Source organism: Netta rufina, assembly GCF_964035555.1.
Source record: "Netta rufina genome assembly, chromosome: W".
In the NCBI taxonomy this organism is placed as follows: domain Eukaryota; kingdom Metazoa; phylum Chordata; class Aves; order Anseriformes; family Anatidae; genus Netta; species Netta rufina.
The window spans coordinates 15,334,039-15,352,766 of NC_140139.1; the positions used below are offsets into that span (position 1 = coordinate 15,334,039).

Below are 18,728 nucleotides of genomic sequence, written 5' to 3' on the forward strand. Positions count from 1 at the left end.
AAAATATTTACAAAGCTACATCTCTCTTCATAACTGTTTGTTGTTTACGGCTGAAACCAGTCCTGGGACAGGATATGCTACCTGGACCGAGCAAAGCCTTTGATGTGGTCCCTCACCACATTCTTCTCTCTAAATTGCAGAGGTAGGGCTTTGAAGGATGGACTGTTGGGTGGATAAAGAATTGGTTGGCTGGTCGCGGCCAAAGGGTTGTGGCCAACGGCTCTATGTCTTGGCGGAGGCTGGTCACAAGTGGTGTCCCTCAGGGGTCGGGCTCGGGACCGGTGCTCTTCAACACCCTTAGCAATGGCATAGACGACGGAATCGCGCAAGTTTGCAGATGACACCAAGCTGAGCGGTGCAGTCGATACAATAGAGGGAAGGGATGCCATAAGTGCAAGGCGTTGACCTTGGGCTGGGGCAATCCTAGGTATCTCTATAGGCTGGGAGAAGAAGAACTTCAGAGCAGCCCCGCGGAGAAGGACTTGGGGGTCCTGATGGACGAGAAGCTGGACGTGAGCCAGCAGCGCACGCTTGCAGCCCGGAAGGCCAACTAAGTCCTGGGCTGCATTAAAAAAGGGGTGACCAGCAGGGAGAGGGAGGAGATTCTCCCCCTCTACCCTGCTCTTGGGAGACCCCACCCGGAATACTGCGTGCAGGCCTGGGGCCCCCAGCACAAGAAGGATGTGGAGCTCTTGGAAAGGTCAGTCTCACCTCTGTCCCTGGAAAGCTGTTGGAACAGCTTGTTCCGGATGCCATCTCCAAGCCACTGGAAGAGAAGAAAGTTATGAGGAGTAGTCAGCATGGATTCACCAAGGGGAAATCGTGCTCGACCAACCTTGTAGCCTTCTATGATGGCATCACCAGCTGGGTTGATGGAGGGAGAGCAGTGGACGTCATCTACCTTGACTTTAGCAAGGCTTTTGACACTGTCTCCCACGACATCCTGCTAGCAAAGCTGAGAAGGCGTAGGATAGACAAGTGGACGGTAAGGTGGGTTGAGAACTGGCTGACTGGCCGAGCTCAGAGGGTGGCGATCGGTGGCGCAGAGTCCGGCTGGAGATCTGTGACTAGCGGTGTTCCCCAGGGGTCGGTGCTGGGTCCGGTCTTGTTCAACATCTTCATCGACGACCTTGATGAGGGAATAGTGTCCACCCTCCGCAAGTACGCCGATGATACAAAGCTGGGAGGAGTGGCCGACACGCCAGAAGGCTGTGCTGCCATTCAGCGAGACCTGGGCGGGAAGAAACCAAATGAAGTTTAACAAGAGCAAGTGTAGAGTCCTGCACCTGGGAAGGAACAACCGCATGTATCAGTACAGGCTGGGGGATGACCTGCTGGAGAGGAGCTCTGCGGAGAAGGACCTGCGGGTCCTGGTGGACGACAGGTTGACCACGAGCCAGCAGTGCGCCCTGGTGGCCAAGAAGGCCAATGGGATCCTGGCGTGCATTAAAAGAAGCGTGGCCAGCAGGTCAAGGGAGGTGATCCCCCCCTCTACTCTGCCCTGGGCAGGCCTCACCTGGAGTACTGTGTCCACTTCTGGGCTCCCCGGTACAAAAAAAGACAAGGATCTCCTGGAAAGAGTCCAGCGGAGGGCAACAAAGATGATACGGGGCCTGGAGCATCTTCCCTATGAGCAAAGACTGAGAGACCTGGGTCTGTTCAGCCTGGAGAAGAGAAGACTGAGAGGGGATCTTATCAATGTTTACAAATATCTTCAGCGTGGGAGACAGTGGGATTTCGCCACCCTCTGTGCAGTGGTTAGTGGGGATAGGACAAGGGGCAACGGCCTGTACTGGGTCTGGCTGGGACGTTAACTTTCCCTGCAGCAGCCCATACAGTGCTGTGCTCTGCACTTGTAGCTAGAACAGCAGTGGTATCACACCAGTGTTGCGTCTACTGCCGAGCAGCGCTGGCACAGCATCAGGACTCTCTCTAACCCTCCTAGGGGGTGGGCAAAAAAGCAAGAAGACAAACATCACCAGGGCAGCTGACTTCAACCAACCAAAGGGATATTCCATACCGTATGATGTCACACTCAGCAATAAAAGGTGGAAACAGGAAGAAGAGGGGAAGGCTGGGCTCTCGTTGTGAAAACGTCGGTCTTCCTCCCAAACACCGGCTACGCACGTTGAGGCCCTGCTTCAAGGACGTGGTCAAGCATCGCTCATTTGTGGGAAGTAGAGAGTAATTTCTTTCCTCTGCACTACTTCCACGTAGCCTTTGTTTTGTTTTTTTCCTTTTTTCCCTTTCCCCCTTTCTTTTCCCCTTTAGTTAAATTGTTTAATTAATAATAATAATCATTATTATCAAGGAAGGATCATATAGGACAAGGGGGAATGGTTTTAAACTAAGACAGGGGAGATTTAGGTTAGATATTAGGAGAAAGTTTTTCACTCAGAGGGTGGTGAGGCACTGGAACGGGTTGCCCAGGGAGGTCGTGGATGCCCCATCCCTGGGGGCGTTCAAGGCCAGGCTGGATGCAGCTCTGGGCAGCCTGTTCTAGTGGTTGGCTAACGAATCAAGTTTCTTTATGAGGAACGGAGTCACAAAAATCATTTCATTTAGCAAGTTTCAAACACTAAGAGTATTTAATAGCATTTTAACGTTCCCACGCTCCAGTAAGCCTTGAATGTAATCGCGATTAAACAAGGAGCAGAGCGAAGCCAGAGGTCTAACAAAGCACGAGAGGTGATCGCATTTAAAAGCCTTATGGTGCCTTTAGCTAATCCTTCTTCTAGTTACTGAACAACGGACTTCGTTTAGGGAAAAAAAAAAAAAACACTAAAAATAAACACAAAAAAAATAAAGAGAACGTCAGCCGAGTCTCGAACTTATCAGAAGCCGACTCAAGCATCCCAGAGCCTTCTACATCCTGTGGGAGGAATTCCTTCTCAAAGTTGTGAAACCCACGAGGAGGACCGAAAAGAAAGCGGTAGCAAAACTCCTAGGGTAGTCAAGAACAGGCTGACAAGCACCTGTCAGAAATTACACCCGGTAGAGTTTATTCTGCCTCCTCCTCGGGACAGGGGCAGACAACAGACAATGCCTGGAAGCTTTCTTCCAACCTTATTCTTCTCTGGTTCTACATCTGCCAGTCCTCAACGCGGCTATTTCGCAATAAAAGGGCACGCTTTTATTCGGGAGCAGGGGGAAGATAGCAAGGCCTCAAACACACAGCACATCCTAGATCGTCTTAGGAAGACGGAGACCCACAGGACCGCCGAGCGCTTCTAGCTTCACGTTCCAAATGAATGGGCAAACCACCACCTACACGACACTGTCAACGGACCAAAACATTCTACGCACGTGCGCTCCAGGGAGACGCCGTTTTAACTTGCGGAACTATTTCCATCGGTAAGACACGCAAGACAGAGGTGATATCCCCATGCTCCATCTTTATTGTGCAAATGCTGCTCAAAAGCTCTTTATTACCCTCCACAGACAGCCGTCCAAAAAAAATAATAAATCAAACATCAACAGGGGCTAGACTGATGGGCAACATATGAAACCTATTCGGCGGCGACCCGTACGGGTGCAGTGACGCCTGCGGTGCAAAAACCTTAGCCGCGAGGCCGGCCCAACTGACCGCCACCCAGAATACGTAGATGTACACAATAGTCTGAAGGGCCCGAGGGTGGGCATTCACAGCCATCCGGAATCCATTGGTCAGGTCCAGGTTAACAGCACACTTCTTGCCAACAACCACGAAACGCCCAAGAAGCTGGAAAAAGGAAATAACGTCACCTAACGTGCTGTGCCACGACGCACAGAATGAATGCGAGCGGAGAACCACCCACAGAACACGGTTAGCTAATCCTTCACAATTCAACCGCCGCTCTTTGAATTACCCTCTAGACAGTAACAGACTACCAAACAGTCACAGAAGCTGAATTTGTCTTGGGGCTTAAAGCCCCCGTCATAGCTTCGGGCAACGTAAGCCACTCTGGCGGAAAATAAAAGCTTCACGGTGCCTTTTCTCTTGCGTGGGCTCACAGAGCCTTGGAACTTGACTTGCATAGCTAACAGCGAAACAAACACCCAAGCGCCGCTCAACCAGCTTTCCCTTTCCTCGCCTCTGACCTGCCCAAACCCCAAGCCCTCTTCTGCATAGTCAAGGCACCACCCCCGCTGTCCGGAAACCGTGAAAACGGGCATCAGACCGCACGCCGGAACAACGCTGCTTTTTGCACTGCAAGCGCGTAGCTGGAGACGAGCATCGCTTTATATCACTGCTCTCAGTCAAAAAGCTCAACTCCATTACAAGCTAGAGGCGAAAGACTACAGCATCGGACAACCCCAAATAGCCTACTGTGCGCCCCTCTGCAACATCCAGAGGAAAAGAGGGGACGGGAAAGAGTCTAGGAAGTTACAAACCTGTTACAGGTACAGCCAGCCTAGCAAACAGAAAGCTCCCACAGTACTCACGGGTCCGCCAGAATCGTCTGCTTCACATAACCGGACAACTGCCTTCTCAGGAAGGACTAGGAAAAAACACTGGAGCCTGAGGCGAACTATCACGGAACGCAAGGCACTGGAGGAAGAGTAAACAGTTAAAACGTAGTCGGCTTCAGAGAAAGGCAACAGCTTAAGCAAATCACTATGCCCCACTGAACTCGTCCTACCGAAGCAGATTATCAGGCGCCCCAAACGTGCACGACAAAACAGCGATTCTTCTTAAGCAAGCTTTGAATAGGCAAAGTTCTCTACCTTCTACGCACAAGACACACAAGCGGCAAACAATGGCTAACTGTCCTTCGGTTATGTCCAAATATTGCCTCGGCCAGAGGCAGGAAGGCATCTTCAAAGAACCTGGAGTAATCCGGCTGAGGCCGTATTAACTCTCCGTCCTCGAGAACGCCACGTACTCAGGGGAAGGAACGTTCCAAATTAGCCCGTTACGGCCGGACCGACGTCAGACACCCCCAGACCGAGGCCAAGGCATCACCTTCGAAACACGAATACCACCAACCTGTAGGAAACCATTAAGACCAAGCGAGAAACTGCAACTAATTCGTCCTCCAGGAACCGCGTCGCACTAAGAGCGGTCAGAGTAGGTTGTCTGCTCTCAAGTCACTCATCAGACTCAAGTTAACGGCCTGGTTCTCCAATCAAGCACAGCGTTCAGGTTACATACGTTGCTGCAGCCAGTACGGCCGAGTCAAAACAGACGCGCGTGCGCACACACACACACACACACGCAGACTCCTCGCGCAGCCTTCACCACGAAGGAGACAGGAAACGCGCCCTTTCGTAAAGGCGGGGCGCTACCGCAAGCACGGTTTCCGGAGAGCAGTTGAACGCTTCCAATACTCCAAACGGGCGGCAGCTGCAACATTACCGAGACCTATTAAGAAAGCGCTGTTCCAAGCAACGCGTCAACGCTTTGAGCAACCCGATCTAGTGAAACACGTCCCTGACCGCGGCAGGCGGGTTGGGCTAGATGATCTTTAAGGGTGCCTTCCAAGCCAAACCATTCTACGAGTCAGCACGCAGAGCGGGCAACGCAGCCCCTTTCACTAAGGGCCTGTTTTCCACGCTGCAGATAAACCCTGCCGTCAGAAGCAGAGGAAATCCCTAACTGTCCTATCTTTAGCATTTCAAACTTAAAAACAGCAACAACGGTTATGCTGGACACTAACTTAAAGTTAACACCTTGCAGATAACATCTGCAATTTTTTCATAACTCTCAGCAGCTGCTCACTTAGTTCCTAGCACGTTGCGGCGCACCAGCATCAGTGAACCTTGCCAGCGTGCTCTTATCACGGTCCACCTCCAGCACGGAAATGAGAGCTGGGAAGCTCTCGCAGCCTGCGGGACTGACTGGCTTCTAGGTGTTTAAGAAAGCTAGGAAAAGCTGCAATTCTTCCCTTTCACAAGCCACTTTGGAGAGAGCGCGCGCTCGTGTGCGCGGTGGGGGTGGTGCCATAACCAAAGCCTAGCACAGCCGAGCCGGGGCGTCTCTAGAACGCTATCACGAGGCGCATCAAGACCTGCATTTCTGCTACGCAGAAACGACTGATTACGGTCACTACTGCGATGCTCACTGCCTATATGCATACAGTCCGAACCCCCAAGGAGACCGACTGCGCCGGCGACCCAGTACGCGCCGTGGCACCCCGGGGGCAGGCACCGAAGAAGCGCGGCGTTTTAGAGGCGCTGCAGTAGAGAGCGCCACGAGCCGGAGAGACCCCGACCGACCGTCCGTCCGTCCGTCCCTCCCTCCCTCCCTCCCGCAGCAAGGCCACCACCCGCCCTGCCGCACTCCCGGGACCCGCGACGGGCCCTCGTTTCAGAGGGCCTGCGAGCGGCCGAGGGAAAGGAAAGGAAAGGAAGGAAAGACTCGCACAACAACGCCGCGGCTACCTCCTCGTCCACGACCGCTCATCCTCACGGAGAACGTTGGCGGGGACCTCCTTGCCCTTGCAGGCGACCTCTCCGAAAGCTCCGAAAGCAGCGGCAGCGCCGCCACCGGGCCAGGCGGCCTGCGCCCTAACAATCCCGTCGGCCATGACGGCGCCCGCTCGGTACAACGCCCCCTCGCTTCCCGCACTCGGCCCGGCCCTCCGCGGCGCTCATTGGGCCGACAGATCGCCGCCGACCGCCCCCGCGCCTCGATTGGCTGCCTCGCCTGCCCTCTTCCCTTGTCCCCGCCCTCTCGGCGGCTCCGCTCCCGTCGACCCGGTGCTTATCGGCGCTCAGGGAGGTCGCGTGCCCTCGGGGCGCGGAGGGAGCCGACCGGGAGGGAGGAAGTGGGCGCCCGAAAACGGGCTGGGCGGCTCCGCGGAGGGAATCTGGGTCCTGCACGGCTGGGAAACGAGCTCCACAGAACAGGCGCTCCGCTCATAGAATCATAGCGTGGCTTGGGTTGGAAGGGAGGGCGAGAAACACTCCGTAGCCGATAGCTTAGGCTCAGGCGAGGATCTCAGTGAAGTAGTAATTTACTCGCGATTGATTGCAATGGCGGGCGCCCCACAAGCAGGAGAGCGCGCCTACTAGTTCCAAAACACAGTTTATGTGCTTTTTGATGACAGGACCCTCCCCCGTTTCCCCACTGAGGGGGTAATCCAGGTTCACAATCTATCTGATGTGGTAATGTTTCTTCACTTATCTGACTTGACACCGCCATTTTCACCTAATTGTCCTAAGGAGTCTGGTTGTCTGCATTTTACGAGGTCGCCTGCTAAGCTTTCTTATCACTGCAAGCATATCTCAGTACCACGTTCCTTCCCTCTAAACAGCGGAACTCTGCAAAAACAACGTTTCTATTCCCACAACAGGTACCGCAGGTATTTGCATTCCTTGTATAACCGAGTGTATTGGGCTGGTAAAACATGGAATTATTAAAATCCTCCACATATCCCCCCAGTACACCACACAGCCGTTTGCTCACCCTCTCCCCTCCCTCTCTGGGATGGGGAGAGAAACGGGGAAACGGGAAAGCGAAGCCCGTGAGTTGAGATAAAGACAGATAAATAATAATAACAACAATAACAATAAAGACAATCATTATGATAATAGTATTACTAATAATAACGTGTATGAAACAAGTGATGCACAAAGTTTCTTTTTCTAACATATTTTGTTCATTGAATTTTTGCAATATTTGCTTGCTGAGCATCAAAGTTTCTGCGTCGTCCTTCTCCTGCTCAAAAGATTCATACTTAGCACGCACGAGCATAAGATGAGCTGCCTCTAATCGGCTTTTCACAACTGTGATTGCTCGATTGAATATACATGGTCCAAAAGTCAGTGCTAATGTAAGTAACAACAAGAGCCCCGCTATGGTTGATAGCAGGGTAGTAAGCCAAGGTGAGTAATTAAACCAGGATTCATACCAATTCTGACGAGCCTCATTTTCCCTTTTGCGTTTTTCTAATCCTTCCCGCAATTTAGTCATTGTATCTCTTACCACCCCAGTATGATCTGCATATACACAACATTCTTCACGTAGGGCTGCACACAGTCCTCCTTGTTGTAAGAAAATCAAATCCAACCCTCTACGGTTTTGGAGTACCACTTCGGATAATGACCTAACCGATTTTTCCAGAGCTGTTATTGACTGCTCTATACGGGCCAGATCCTCATCTACGGCAATGCGTAGAGAAGTAAATTCCTGGCTTTGTTTTATCAGGGAAGCAATTCCAGTTCCTGCACCTGCAGCCCCCAGAGCCATTAAAGTGGCTAAGGTGACGGCCGTAATAGGCTCCCTCTTTACCAGATGGTATTCAGCCACTGTGTGATGGGTATACATATACTCTTCAGTGTGGTATAGAATCCTTGGTATAATGACCACCTGTACACAAAAATCATGAGATGTGCTAAACAATTTTAAAGATATGCAAGGAGTGACTCCTAACGATGAACATACCCACCTAGTGTTATTTGCAGGAATTAACCATTTGTGTGTTTGGTCCATTTTTTCAGTGACATGGCACAGATCATTTTTATCTCTTGGAACTGTGCCGATACATCTACCTTTTCCCGTAACTTGAGTCAAAGTTATCCCGATTTCCTGACCCCAACTGCATTTGGAAGGATTTAACTCATTTGAATATTCAGACCTCCCCATATCTCCTATAGCTTCATAATATGGGGGCTTAACACTTACACATAGCCAGCACCCTTCAGTTATCTCAGGATTAGTTTGATTTAGTACCTGGAAACTAGCATTTATAACTTTCCACATACTACTCTCGGGTACGACCCCTTTCTTTTTTTTTTTTTCACAATGTTTGGAAGCAGTGTGGGAAAGGATAACTCTGTCGACTTACTAGAAAACACTGTAGTAGGTTGGGCAGTCCCAGGTATATTTACAGTCTGGACAACCAAACCTTCCCCTAGTAACTCTTTATTAGGCCCGACTACCTTGGAAGTCTCGGGTTTTCCCTTCTTTATTAGTATGAGTCCTCCCCTATCTGTTCCGTGTTCGTAAAATCTGACATTTTTCCTAGTACCCAGCTAGTATCGTCCGAGTTTGTTATATTTATATATAGAACCTTGCAAATTTCTTTATTTCCGTGGAAGGTTCCTGTATACCCTATACCATGCCCTCACCACCTGCAACGGGGATCCAATTGTCGGTTACAAGCTTGCAGCCCATATCCCACTTGTAAGAATTTATCCCGACCAGCCCCGAGTGTCCAGTCTGTAGCAATGGTTTCACACCCCCGGTATGCACAATAATACACGTTCAGGCATTTACAGTACCCCCTTCCCAGGTTAGAACTTGGGCAGAAATAAAATCCCATATATTCCCAGCATCGGGGCCTCGAGATCAGCTGACATAGTGTAGAAGTAAAGCTTGGCCCCCCCCCCGATGTTATCTGGGTTGCAATAACCTGTTGATCTTCGAATCGACTTAAAGTCCATTTAAAAGGTTGGTGGGGGTGGTGTTGAGTCGCTACGCAGGATGAAATCACTGCGAGAACCCCCAAATACCGATAGGAATGGCTGAGGCCCATGTCTTTCCCCACTTATTCACTCCTCTGCCTCACTCGTCAGTTGGGTTGCAGCCAACTACGAGGTTTTAGTTCTTCTCGGCAGCAGTAGTGTTCTTCAGGGGAGAGCCTCTACCTTAACCCGCGGTACCTATCGAGTTCGTCGCAATGTGAGCTTCAGGTCTTTGTTTCCTGGAGCGATCTCCCACTTCTTGTCACAGATGGGTCCTTTAACACGGCTGGCATGCGTCCATCCTTTCTCCGCAGTCCAGACGGCTGTTTCTGTAGTAAGCAAAACAACATAGGGGCCTTCCCCATCGTGGTGTTAAAAAAAGTCTCTTTCCAAGTCTTAATTAGAATTGAGGGTGATCAAGTGGCAATTCCAAGTCATAGGGCATACCATATAGCATTTCAAAAGGAGAAATTCCTACATCAGTTCTGGACTGCGTCCATATGTTTAACAGTGCAAGGGGTAAGCATTTTACCTGTGGAGGAATGGTTAACTGAAATAGGACACGAGGATGTTGGGCAGTTAAGAGGCAATGGGCTAGTAAAGTACCGTACTCAACTCACAAGAGTCTGGGCACGTACGCAGCTGGCTGAGAGCCAATCAGGCTCAAGGACATGATGCCCTTGAGCGATGGGGAAAGTCCCTAAGGCGGGAAGGTAGCTAAAAGAAGGAGAAACTACCTGAAAAGAGCGGGAAAATGTTAGCCAATCCTGAGCTTAGTTTTTGCAATATGTATGAGTTGATTATGTTCGAACTAGATAAAAGGCGACTGAGCTATCCATTAAAGTTGAAGTTCACTGTTCACTCATACTGAGCGTCTGTGTCTTCCTTCCGTCGACAACATTTGGCGCCCGAACAGGGACCTATCTGAACGGGAACAGGGACTCCGCTGGAGTTGAATCTGCGAGGGACGGAATAAGGGAGGAACCGGTCCTGCAACGCAGCCCAGGAGGTGGAAGGGACAAGAATCCCCGCACCCGCGTCGGAAAGGTGAAAGGGACAGGAGTCCCCGCACCCGCAGCTCGGAAGGTGGAAGGGAGTCCCCGCACCCGGGATGAGCCTATAAAGGGTCCCGCCGGAAAAGCGCCGCCGAGGTCTTTGCAAAGGCTGCAACTGTATATATAAAGGTATGAAAGACAAGCGGCGTATAATTTGCTCAGATGATTTTTAGAAAAGCGGAGCATTTTAGATAAAAGAATTATCAGGGATATTAGCATATGCAGTAGCGCAGGGTTGTTTTTACAAATCCTGATACAGTTTTTTGAACAAACAGAGTGGTGTAAATTGGGGACAAATTGTTTGATGATGTTATTAAAGATATTAAGTCTGCTAAAAACCTTAATGAAGCCATGGAGAGCAGTGGCTAATGCATTAGGCATACATAAAGATGAACAAAGAATTGCCGCTGCTGCAACAGAGCAGTTAGGACCACCAGGAAGGGTTAATAAGGTTAATCCACAGCAAATAAATATGGAAGGAACAGATTGCCCGTTGCCACCTTCCGTTAGAACTTTTACCATTACACAGGGGGTCTCGGGAAATTCGGAGGTGCCTGTAACAATGTCCTCTGTAGCAGAGGAGAAGCTTTCACTACCAGCAGCTCCAACCACTCCAATAGAAAGTGAGGAAGGAGCAAGTGGAAGGACCAGTGCTAGCCTATTTCTATCGAATACAAATCCCTTCACAACGGGGGCGCAGGGGAGAGAAGGTCTATGGAGGCAAATAGCAAATGAGGCACTGCGTGAAGGGAATTATGAAACGGCAACACAGTTAACACAAGCTTTTCCGGTAGTATACTCGCCACCAGATGCACAGGGGAATGTGACGGTTAATATGACAAATTTAGACTGGAAACTATTAACTCAATTACGATCTACTGTAAATGATTCTGGCTTAAAGGGGGAACCTACTCGGCAAATGTTAGATTATATTTGGGGAACTAATATATTGCTCCCTGGGGACATACGTAGTATAATGAAGCTGATCCTAACACAACATCAACAGCTTCTTTTTAATGCGCATTGGCAAAGTGTTTGTCAAGAGGCAGTAGCTACGATAAGGGCACCTGGAGATCCGCTACATGGTGTCACGTTGGAGGAATTGATGGGACTCGGACCATATTATAGATTAGAAGCACAAGCATTGATGGGTCCAGACAAAGCTAAAGAATCAATGAGATTGGCTCGGAGAGCCTTGGACCAAATTAGAGAGCCAGGGGGGATACCATCCTATATGGGCATCAAGCAAGGAAGGGAGGAACCATTTGGGTTGTTTATTGATCGAGTAGCAAACGCAATACAAGCGGCTGGAGTACCTGATTATCTAAAGGGCACTATTCTAAAGCAGTGTGCAATTCAAAACTGCAACCCTTCAACTCGTAGTATATTAGCTACGTTACCGGGAACTTGGACAATTGAGGAGGGTTTAGAAAGGATGGCTCAGGTACCCGTGGGTCCGCAGGCTATGTTGGTAGAAGTAATAAAACAGCTAGGGGATAGTATGAAAGAACAGGCACAGGTATTAAGAGAGACTGCGCAGCAAACGCAGAATCAAGCACTCGCTGCCCTTGCTCCTTTGCAAACGCCCGGAGGCCGTCCTCCGCGACCGCGTTGTTTTCGCTGTGGGATCATGGGACATATGAGACGAGAGTGCAAAACGAAATCAGTGTGGTGTCAGAACTGCCAATCCAATATGCATAACACAGCGACCTGTCGACATGGTGCGTCGGGAAACGGCTGGAGCAGCGGGAAGGACCGCCCCGCGACGACACAAAAAGCGGCATTTACGACAGCAGCCGGAACGGCTCTGTCACCAATGTCTGCCGACCAGCCACCAGAGGGAGCCTCGGCTTGGATTTGGCAACAGCAGTAGATGTAATGCTATTGGACTCTAAACCCACCAGGGTAAAGACAGGAGTTATGGGACCAGTTACTATTAATGGTGATCCTGTGGGAGCTTTATTGATCGGAAGATCGTCTGCTACCCTGAATGGATTACAAATATTGGTTGGACTTATAGATAAAGACTATTTTGGGGAAATACAGATTATGGTTTCTGCAATGTTTCCTCCAATGCATGTACCAAAGGATACAAAGATAGCTCAATTAATTCCGTTGCCACACTTGGCGGCATCTCTACCACCGATGGTCAATAAGGACCGAGGACTCGGAGCATTTGGCTCCACAGGAAAAGTAGCGTTATTAACGCTTGGCATGCAGCAGAGACCACGACAGAAAATCACAGTATGCTTAAAGGATGAGAAACTGCAAATTGAGGCATTGTTGGACACTGGCGCAGATGTGACAATAATCAGCGCGCAAACTTGGCCACCGCATTGGCCTACATTCGAATCTAGTACCACTGTAGCAGGAGTAGGAGGTATGACTATTGCTCGTCGATCACCAGTACTGCAATGGACAATAGGTGACAAAGTTGTAAAATGCAGTGTATCTGTCTTACCGTTGCCAGATGGAGTACAAGCACTGATAGGGAGAGACATTCTTGCTCAGATGGGAATGGTTCTTACGTCAGACCACCATTTATAGGTATGGCCATTGCTTGGACTTTCCCAATCCCACTAAAATGGAAAACTGATGAACCTGTGTGGGTTGAGCAGTGGCCGCTAAAACGGGAAAGTCTAATACATGCTCACGGACTAGTACAAGAGCAGTGTCAACAAGGGCACCTAAGACTGTCAACAAGCCCTTGGAACACTCCAATTTTTGTGATTCCCAAGAAATCGGGGAAATATCGTTTACTTCACGACCTGCGAGCGGTTAATAATCAAATGTGTGCCATGGGAGCACTGCAACCTGGTCTACCTAATCCTGCTATGATACCAGAGGGTTGGCATTTATTGATTGTGGATCTGAAAGACTGTTTTTTCACAATAGCCCTCCATGAAAATGACAAACAGAGGTTTGCCTTTACTCTCCCGGCAATAAATCGTGAAGGTCCGGATCAAAGATTTGAATGGACTGTATTACCCCAGGGAATGCGTAATTCACCTATGTTATGTCAGCTTTATGTTGACGCAGCTCTGCAACCGATTCGACGAAAATGGCCAGAGACAATAATCTATCATTACATGGATGATATTTTGTTAGCCCAGAAGGAACCGTTTTCTCTACAACAGAAAAATGACTTAACACTGACCTTAAAACAAATGGGACTCATACTTGCACCGGAAAAGGTTCAGGAGACAAGCCCCTAGAAGTTTTTGGGTTGGAAAATTACAGATTCCACCATTCAGCCTCAAAAACTTACAATCCAATCGGACATCAAAACTCTTAATGGTGTTCAAAAACTGCTGGGAGATTTACAATGGATCAGGCCAGTAGTCGGGATTCCGAATGAACTATTAAATCCCCTTCGGCCGTTATTAAAAGGAACTGATCCTGCTTCAAAAGTGACACTATCGGAAAAACAACAAGAAATATTACAACAAATCGCATCATTGATCACAACGAGTGTCACGCACCGACGTATATCTGACAGGCCACTCGATCTTACCATTCTATGTGGCTCACAATACCTGATGGGTGCCATAACACAGCAAAAAATAAAAACGGGGGAGAAGGGAGGAGAAACTGTGGTATTAGAGTGGATAGCTCCTCCGTTACAACCTCGACGAACAATTCAAGAAAAAATTGCAACATTAGCAGAATTAGTAAAGAAAGGGAGGAATCGAATATTGCAGGTGGATGGGGTTCCTCCAAATATGATCTGGTTACCCATGAAGCCAGGCGATTTGGAATGGTATATACAAAATTCTGAAGAGTTACAAGCTGCACTACTGCAGGATGGCGCTACTATAGTAGCAAAAACGTTACAATCAACTGCTCTGACATGGATGGAAAACCAGGGATGGATAACTAAGCCAAAACGATCGTCTATCCCACTTAAGAATGCAGTGACAGTTTTCACTGACGCAGGAAAACGTTCTCGAACTGCTGCAGTGACTTGGAAGGATGAGCATGGTTGGAAACATCAAATTTTACAAGCCCAAGATAAAGACTCATTACAGACACTAGAACTTCTTGCAGTAGTATGGGCATTTATAAAATGGAAAGATATTCCGTTAAATGTGGTATCTGATTCCTTATATGTAGTAGGCATAGCAAATCGCATAGAAGACTCAGGCTTGAGAGACTTAAAAAATGAACGGCTGTCAGAATTAATAATCAGTCTACAGATCGCCATAGCTCAAAGAAGTGAACCGTACGCAGTAATACACATAAGGAGTCATCAGTGGGAAGAAGGCCTGGGAGAAGGCAACGCTCGAGCGGACCGACTAGTCGCCGCAACAGCTACTGAAGCACCACTGTCACCCTTTTGCAGAGCTCGGGAGGCTCATGCTATTTTTCACCAGAACGCTAAGGGACTTGCACGGGCTTACAAACTGTCTAGAGCTGATGCGCAGGCAATAGTAAAAGCTTGCCCAACGTGTAGTCATTACAATTCGGGAGTGGGAATCGGAACAAACCCGAGAGGGATTAAAACCAACGAAGTGTGGCAAATGGACGTCACTCATGTCACAGCATTTGGCAGATTGAGATATCTGCATGTAACGATAGACACTTATAGTCACATGATTTGGGCTACACCGCAGCCTGGGGAAAAAGTTCGGGATGTACGACGTCATCTTGCCAGTTGTTTTGCAGTAATGGGAGTACCACAAACTATAAAGACAGATAATGGTCCAGCCTATGTTAGTGGGCCACTTAAGCGATTTATGGAACTGTGGGACATTAAGCATATAACTGGTATTCCACATTCACCAACTGGTCAAGCTATAGTAGAAAGGGCTAATGGAACAGTTAAGCAGTACTTGGAAAAGTTTAAAGACATTACAGATGTTAGAGAGAGGGTGGATAAAACTTTATTTGTTCTCAATCATTTGTGTATATTTGGAGATGATGAGGAACCACCCGCGGCACGTCATTACATTAAGTCTGAAAATGATAATAAATGTATTATGAGAGTACTGTACCGAGATATGAAAACGGGACAATGGTTGGGGCCTGCTGACGTGATTTATATGGGGCGAGGTTATGTGTGTATCTCTTCCCCTACAGGGCCAACCTGGGTGCCTAGTCGATGTGTTAAACCAGCCATTGAAGAAAAGTCATCAAGTACGGATAACAGCAACCATGGCTGATCTAATGGCGCAAGGGATTCTGGTTGCGTTACAAGATAGTTGGTTTGAAGGTTGGCTTAAATCTGTTTTTGGGAACATGGGTGGATGGGTTTTGTTAGTTAAAGAGGGACTTCGCTTTCTCCAGTCCCTGGGAGCAAGTTGACTTATAATTGTAGTGATTGTGATTGTTGCACGTGTGGTCTTTGGCTGCCTAGCTGAGAGACTAGAGCAACTCACAGAGAGGGTGTTCGTAGCGCAAAATAAAAACGGGGGAATTGTGGAAGAATGGTTAACTGAAATAGGACACGAGGATGTTGGGCAGTTAAGAGGCAATGGGCTAGTAAAGTACCGTACTCAACTCACAAGAGTCTGGGCACGTACGCAGCTGGCTGAGAGCCAATCAGGCTCAAGGACATGATGCCCTTGAGCGATGGGGAAAGTCCCTAAGGCGGGAAGGTAGCTAAAAGAAGGAGAAACTACCTGAAAAGAGCGGGAAAATGTTAGCCAATCCTGAGCTTAGTTTTTGCAATATGTATGAGTTGATTATGTTCGAACTAGATAAAAGGCGACTGAGCTATCCATTAAAGTTGAAGTTCACTGTTCACTCATACTGAGCGTCTGTGTCTTCCTTCCGTCGACAACATTTACCCAAGAAGCCTTAGTTTCCAGCATAAGTTTTGTTAGTTGTTTCTTAATTTCACCATTCATTCGCTCTACCTTTCCAGAAGAGGAGGGGTGCCAGGGGCTGTGAAAATCCCACTCAATCTCTAAGGCCTGCTTTAATCCTTGCAGTAAAGCTTTACACCCATTCAGTCACGTGGTCAATTAGGACAAACAAGTAACTCAGTAAAGTCTACCTGTATATTTTGGAAAGGTCAAAGCCCTGGCTCCCGTCCCCCTCAAGATAGGTTACAGAAGACCTTTTTATTTACCTTTTGACACATAGTACATCCTCTGCATGTGTGCTTCCCTAAAGTATATATTCCTACACAGACATGCTTTCTTAGAACAACATCACACATTGCTTGCACCTCCCAGTGACTCTTCTGATGTAAAACAGTTAATATTTGCCTCATTATCACTTTATTCAGCATTTCTCTCCCATCAGGGAGTATCGATTTTCCTTAAAATGATCCACATATTTGTAATGTTAATACCTCCTTGGGAGGTTGTAATTGCTCCAAAACCTTTTTTAGAATTTACCCAAATAGATAGGTGGCCCTGTAAACCCCTGAGGTAAAATTGTCCACCTATATTGTTGCTTCCACCCCCATTTCAGAGTCTTTCCAGTCAGAGGTGAATATACGTTTGCTCTCAGGGCCTGAGAGCACTCCATTAATAACACTGTTATTCCAGTCTAACAATTTACTATTTGAATGCCCAATTTAATCATCAAATCCCTTCCCAACAAGTTAGTTTCTGCCTTGGATACATACAATAATTGCCCAGTGATCATTTTATCCCCTGGTCTCAGCTTAGTATTCCCCAAAAATGGCACTGTTATCCCAGTACCTTCTACCCCCATCGCATTTAGGGTTTCATTAGTTAATTTAATCCCTGATGCTTTACAAGTCAGTAATGACTTAGCTGTTCCCCAGTGTATTGGGTTTGATGGCAAGGTTCGGGGGGAGGGTGTGAGTGGGAAACTGCAGTGGCAGCCCCCGTGAGAAAAACCCCGTGAGAAAGTGATGCACAATGCAATTGCTCACCACCCGCTGTCCAATGCCCAGCCTAACCCAGAGCAGTCCGGCCCTCCTCCCAGCTCTTGCTGCACCCCCAGCCTGCTCGCTGGCAGGACAGAGTGAGAAGCTGAAACGTCCTTGGCTTGGTGTAAGCACTGCTCTGCAACAATTAAAACATCAGCATGTTATCAGCACTCTTCTCATCCTAAGCCCAAAACATAGCATTCTACCAGCTACTAGGAAGAAACACCTTCATCACCAATCTATAAAACAGCAATTACTAAGGTTAAATTTTCCACAGACTTCTCCTTCTTGTGCAAATAATCCAAAGCTAAGCGATTTTGATACAAAGCAGCCCTCATCTTAGTATTTTGCTTTGCAATTAATCCAAGTGCATCTCCGGTTTTATTTACAACTATTTTATATTATATATTTTATTTTTTATTTTATATATATTTTATATTACAACTATTTCTATTACAGCTTGTAACCTATATAGAATAGAGGTAAGCAAACAGCGCTGCGTGCGCCGGGAGTCTCCACTCCACCTAGTCGCACACCCATTACATCAAGATGCTGATTTTTTATGCTCCTAGACTAATACATATTCATTACTATTTCTAAAAAAAAAAAAAAAAAAAAACACAACGGAGTTATTATAATTAGTTCCGGAATCTGAACCCTCCTACTGGAGCATGCGTATCAGTCTCTGGTGGTCCCTCTGGTGGTCTTCCATGATGAAGGCTCATAGTCTTCCCCTCCGGCTTTTTTTTTCTCGTCCTTCTTCTTTGTACTCCTTGGCTGCATGTCAAAAGCTTGCACAGCGTTCCCTGCGAGCTTTGTCTTTTAGCCGTCCTTCAGCTTTTCCCTTCTCCTTAATCTCCTGGCCAGGTATCAGGGGCTTGCATAGTGTCCCGTTCAGAAGCCAGAACAGTTAGCAGTTGTTAGCAGTTGTTCTGAAACCCCCAGGTATCAGAGACTTCAAGGAAAGAACATACGAATACATTTTCCTTCAAGCTCTCCATTGACACGAATTGTTAAAACATTCCTCACAGATCATAATAGGCAAGACGCCTTCAATCAAGGGGTTGGGCCCGCTTTCAGGGTCGATTGGGGCTTGTGTTACCATTCAGTTCAGCCTGTCGGCGTGATTCAGCTCCTGGAAAACAAATCACAATTTTATATGGGTTTAAAAAAAAGGTTCTTATGTTATTTTCTCGGGACAACCTAAACTTAGCGTGGGAGAAGTCCGGTCGAGGCCCTCTCACTCGGCAGTCAATACCCATAGGGGTTGCCTCCCTCGGTAGACCATGCACACCGCAGTGGAGGGTCCTGCCCCGGTCTTGCCTTCTCCCTTTCCTCCCTTTAGGCTTGTCCCCCTTATTTGGCGTCCTTAATTCATGCAGAGCGTCACTGCCAGAACATTAGTTCTTCTTTAGCTTTAGTTTCAGTTCCCCAGG

The 18,728-nt window shown here is 48.1% G+C and overlaps 1 protein-coding gene across 1 annotated transcript; it reads right to left on the reverse strand.

The window, feature by feature from the left end:
• Positions 1 to 3,082: 3,082 nt before the first annotated feature.
• Positions 3,083 to 6,509, reverse strand: LOC311220863 (adenosine 5'-monophosphoramidase HINT1-like; the record flags this gene model as incomplete). Its single annotated transcript, XM_084304501.1, has 5 exons — positions 3,083 to 3,107; positions 3,531 to 3,721; positions 4,426 to 4,531; positions 4,708 to 4,710; positions 6,364 to 6,509. The coding sequence occupies 5 exons, from the start codon at positions 6,507 to 6,509 to the stop codon at positions 3,083 to 3,085; spliced, it is 471 nt and encodes a 156-aa protein (XP_084160627.1).
• Between the last annotated feature and the right edge of the window lie 12,219 nt (positions 6,510 to 18,728).